We start from the raw sequence: 5,687 nt of genomic DNA, 5'->3' as shown, positions 1-5,687 counted from the left end.
TTTTGAAAAAAAAAATGTCATTATAAATGAACATTTTATCATTTAAAAAATTTTCAAACGATTATTTTTTATGTTTATTTTTATTTTATTTACTTAATAATCAACCAATATTATTTATTTTAATTAAAAATAGATGTAATAAAAATTAAAAAGAACTTGAATATTATATTTCATAAATTAAAAAAATGTCTTTTAAAAATTTTTTTAGCGACGTGAATTTTGTATAGATTGTAAATACTTGATAAAATTTAAATAAAAATGAATTGGGAGTGAAAAATAACGATAGAGAAAATAAAAACACAAGAGACACGTAATTTCTGTCATTATGATATTGAAAAAAACACAATAAAAAAGATTTTTCGATAAAACAGAGAAGAACACAAATTATCATATTTTTTTTATAAATATCTTATGAGATATCATATGAAAAGTCAGTACTTTTCAATATTTCTTGTGAGTTGGGGTATAAAAAATTAATTTAAAGTATTTAATTTGAAAAAGCTGAGATGGAATATTAGATCTTTACGATAATAATATTTGAAAACAATTTGTTAAAGATAAGCTCCACCTGCATCTTAATTTGATTTGAGGGCAGATGTGCTAAATTTTTTTAGAATTAATTTTTTAAAATAAATATATAAGTTATCCTGAATTAAATAGTTGAAAAGTAAAATAAAAGTTGAAAAAATTATCGTATGAAAATTTTAAAATTACTAATAAATAATTGTTCAATTAATTAAAATTTATTTTTTTTCATAAAAAATTTTTAAATTTAAATATTGTAAATAGTAATTTATTAACGCTAGAATATATTTATAATTACTTATTTTAAATTATTAAATATGATATATTTAGTCTTAAACTAAAAAATTAAATAATTATCTATTCTAAAATTTTTTAAAAAAAAATTAAAAATCCATTGCGAAAAGTAAACATGAATGCCAACAAAGAAAGCTCATCGAAAATTTTGAAATATAAAAATATTAATACAAAAAGTTGGGAAAAATAAAAAAAAAATTGAAGAAAGATTTTAAAACGTACAATAGTACCAATTTTTTAAAAATTTTATTTGTTTGATTAACTAATTGATATGCACAAAAGAGTATTAACATACAAATTTTGAAAATACAATAAAATTTAATGATTGATTATATTTTATTTTGATAAAATTAATTCATTGAATATTCATGAGCATAAAAAATTAATAATTTGATTTGATTATTAAAAACCTTGTGGGGCCTTTTGGCTTTTGCTCTATATATAAACTTTATATAAATTGTTTTTTCTATATCTTTCAAAAAGCAAATAAATTATATCTATAAAAATGTCTATTTGTATATGCATCATTTTTTGTAAGATATAATTTTTAATAAATAAAAAATATAATTATTCACCATCATAGTTAATTCATATTATTTATTATTTTAAAATATTTCAAAAAGCAAAAGACAACAAAAATAAAAAACAAACCTGCTTTTGTTACTATATTAAATTTTAAATAAGAAAGATTTACGGTGAAAAACAGCAATATATAAGGCAAGAACATGTATCCTAGATAAGGCAATCTAGTCTGATTCCTCTTAGATCTATATCCTAATCTTCAAATCAAGCCTTTTTTTTTCTTTAAAAGAGACTTGAGATATTGAAATTGATTATGTGTCAACTGCATAATGGAACATTCACAAGAGTATTAAGGTGATGCTCATGCCGGTTACAGTATTGTATTTAAATTTAAATGTAAAATAATTATAATATATGTTTATTTTTATTTTTTGATAAACTATATTTTTATTCATACAAAGTCAGCAAAAATCTGCTACAATATAAATATTTTACAACTTAACAAATAAAGGAAAAAATAATTCGTTAATAGTTTATTTTAAAAATTTTACATTCAGATTCTAATATTCACTAAATTTTTTATTTACCATATCTCCTGTAATATGTTTCAATTCATGCAGCCTGTATCATATAATTTCCTTGATTTTGTCCATCATTTGTGCAATTGTTACTCCCTTTGCTTGAATATCCTCTGATTCATTTCCTCCTATATAAAATATATACATGTGTTCCAAGTAATTCTCAATAGAATTCATATCAAAGCTTTCCCTTTTAATTTATTTTTTGTTCAGCTCAGTTCTTAGTTAATATTTTGAAATGTGATACTTGAATCATATTAGTTTCTTTCATCCCATTTTTCGTTGTTGTGGTTTGATCTTTTCTCATATCATGGTAATGTCATAACGTCCTTTTGAAAATGATCATACCTCCACTCCGTTTTCGTTTTTGATGAAATTTTGCACAATCTACATTATTTAAAGCAATTTCCTCCGATTCCAACTGTTAGTTTGCTTGGCAGCTATTTGCCATATGATCTTCCCCTTCGATTTATAAGCTTCAATCCAAGTGATCCATAAAGAACCAGCTTTTGCAATTATCGACCAGATGTTATGCAAAACGCAAGCTAAATTTCAGGTCGAGATATCTTTAACTCCAAACCCTCCTTCAGACTTAGGATAGCATATTGCCTACCAACTTACTCTAGCTCTTTTTGCTTATCCTTCTTTTCCTTTCCAAAAGTAAATTATTATTTTTATAAGTAATGAAATGTCAAATTAATAATATCATCATTCTTTATTTCCTATTATTAATTGTTTTAAATATAATCTAAGTAACATTAAAAATCATTTGATAATTGATTTAAAATAATATTTTAAGTTAGTTTTATTCAAAGATTTAAAATTGATTAATTTTGTTGATAATAAATTATTAATATAATTACATAATAATTATAAATAATAACCAAAACTTCAATGTAAAGAAATGCGCTTAGTTAGGTTAATTTTCCTATCATCATCACCTAACTAAGTGTTTGACACTCCTCTTAACTTGCTTTTATGTCTTGGTTAGATATCGGCTTTAACAAGAAATAACGCTTCAAACTAGGTGGTTAACCAACCTTTTGGTCGCCTTTCAGCTTTTTAATAATAATTTCAATACTCATTTGAAGTGTGAAGGTGACTCATAGTTGACACAGTAGCACTATAGTTTTAAGACACTTGCTCACTGAGTTTCCGCTACTTTCATACTCTGCATCATTCACATGATACAGAGTCGTTTAAATTCTTCATTAAATGATATATCTAGGTTTCTATTAATTAATATTAACGGACTCTGACACAATTTTTTTACGCTTTTTTTTAAAAAGGTTCACATATATAGTTAAGCAATTAATTAAATCTTAATTATCATATGTAATTTACCAACACCTATAACTCAAGTGATAACCTGATAGGGCGAGGCGAATTTTGGATAAAATTCTTAATTTGTGGATTAATCCCTTAAATTAAGATCAAATAGTGATGGAAAGTTAGAGATTTTATTAGTTAATTGGAGGATTAATAGGAAAAGACATGCAAAGGGAGTTAGTAGGGAATGGCAATCAAATAAGTGTGGATGAGAGGGAGATTTAATCAGAAAGTTTGGTGCCAGAGAGCAATGCTAATCCCTTAGCATGCTGCTGATGTTGCAACGGACAGCACTAAAGATGGTTACAAATCTCCAAACTCTGATTTTCGTCCCACCATTTAAATCCTCAGTTGTGGTTCAAGGAATCAACAGCCATCGATCCAACATGGAGAAAACACACACCAAATCTCCATTAAAGGTCATTCCTTCCTCATCCTCTTAATTGATTTCTGTTTTATTTAATAAATGCTTTTTGTTTTTTGGCAGACGCTCAAAGACAAATATTCCAAGCTTCCAGCCAAGGAAAATACCAAGCCACTAGAAATCAAACTTCACACTGAACAAAGAGCGGTCAAGCGTGCCATGTTCAATTACTCGGTACGTAATTCACTTCCTTCGATCAAATACTATCAGTTTCATTACATTTTTTAAGGTTGCCAATTCAATCTTCTTCAGTTTCAAAGTTTTTTTATATATATGCTTAGGTGGCGACCAAGCTATATCTCATGGAGTTACAGAGAAAACAAGTGGAGAAAGTGCAAAAGGTAATGATCAGCATATATATGTAGAAAATTCAATTATGGTAATTAACTAAGCGTAAGCCAACGTGCATTGAGCGAAGCAGATGATAGACGACGAAGAGATTCGTTTGCTAAGAAAGGAGATGGTTCCGAAAGCCCAACTCATGCCTTACTTCGACAAGCCATTTTTCCCACAAAGGTATACGTCCCTCAGTTACATAACATAGTTATGAATTATCTAATTCGATCTCTTGGTTCTGAAACCTGAACTGGTGTTGAACTGCAGATCCAATCGGCCATTAACGATCCCGAAAGAACCCAGTTTTCGCACTGTAAACAGCAAATGTTGGAGTTGCATCTCGGAGAGTGAGCTCTATTATTTTCTGCATGCTCACGCTTGGAGCCCCATCAAATGAACCTAATTGATAGCAAACTGCAATATGATTGATGGCAAACAATTTCCCCTCATGGGAAACAAGATCACTCTTGCATTCTAACCAGCGAATGAGTTAAGCTCCAACAAGCTACATTAATAAATATGAAAAAAAAAAAAAAAAAAAGATTATAGAGGCGAAGCAACTTATATATCAGTAACTGTAACTGATAGCATAATAGCAGGAATGTCAAATCTGTGTATGATGTTCTCTTTGATGAAGTGGACGATATCGGATTGTTTTACTTTTCTCATTGGTTTGGCCTTTACACACATTGTCAAGTTGTTAGTGACTGCAGCTAGAAAATGTTGTCCTCTTATGGTTGTTCGATAGATATTTTCAATTAAACTGACGTGGCAAACAATTCCTACGTGTTCAAATTGAGTTATTTCATAATTGAACTATATTTTCAAATTATTTCGATTTTGGGTCCTTAGAATTTAAATCATTTTATATTCATATATTTTTATGTTTAATTCAAATTTAGATACGAGCAAAGTTGATTATTTTTTAAATTTTTATGAAGCATGTAATCAATTTAATATGGTTTTTGAGTTTAAATTTTCTTTGAATTTGGGTAAATTTAAATTAGAAATTTTTGCATTCAAGTTATTTTAAGTTTAAAATTTTTCAAATTTAAATCTTTTGATTTTTTGGATTAAATCAATTCGAACAATTTTTTAAATTCAAGCTCATTTTTCCACGAGGGATTACGATTTCACAGGTGGGCATAATTACAATCCAAGCACCTTTTGCACAATTTTATAGCACGCAAAAGACAAAATAAAAAAATTTATATTTGTTAAGATGAAAATATTTTTTATTTAAATTTATCAACTCAATTAAATAAATTTAGTATTATTTTTTTTCCAATTTAATTAAAATAATAATTTCATTTTGATTTATATTTTTAATTCAAAATTATGAGTATTTTGATTATTAATAAAACAATCTTAAATAATTAATTTCTTTCTTCATATTTAAAAATTTTTTCATAAGTATAGATCTCTTTTTTATTTACTTATGAATTAATAAATTTGATTAAAAATATTTTTAATCGTTATTGAATTATAAAAATATTTTCATTATTATATAATTATATATTTTTTGTTTTCTTAATTTTAATTATTTAAAGATAATTATGTCTTTTTATATTTATTGACTAATGATTGACTAATAACATGAATGATCAAAGGGTTAAAAGCTTCATTTTGAAACAAAAAGAGCCTGAAGTATCTTTTACTGGTATATTGGGATTTTTTAA

The 5,687-nt window shown here is 26.1% G+C and overlaps 1 protein-coding gene across 1 annotated transcript; it reads left to right on the top strand.

The window, feature by feature from the left end:
* Window positions 1-3,591: 3,591 nt before the first annotated feature.
* LOC111306342 (TPX2 (targeting protein for Xklp2) protein family) lies at window positions 3,592-4,676 on the top strand. Its single transcript, XM_022904238.2, has 5 exons — window positions 3,592-3,667; window positions 3,736-3,846; window positions 3,954-4,013; window positions 4,094-4,188; window positions 4,276-4,676. The coding sequence occupies exons 1-5, from the start codon at window positions 3,635-3,637 to the stop codon at window positions 4,403-4,405; spliced, it is 429 nt and encodes a 142-aa protein (XP_022759973.1). The 5' UTR covers window positions 3,592-3,634; the 3' UTR covers window positions 4,406-4,676.
* Window positions 4,677-5,687: the final 1,011 nt, after the last annotated feature.

The sequence above is a fragment of the Durio zibethinus genome, chromosome 21 (genome assembly GCF_047325235.1).
Source record: "Durio zibethinus cultivar Kanyao isolate XHJ-2024 chromosome 21, ASM4732523v1, whole genome shotgun sequence".
In the NCBI taxonomy this organism is placed as follows: domain Eukaryota; kingdom Viridiplantae; phylum Streptophyta; class Magnoliopsida; order Malvales; family Malvaceae; genus Durio; species Durio zibethinus.
This window is presented reverse-complemented; position numbering and strand designations above follow the sequence as displayed.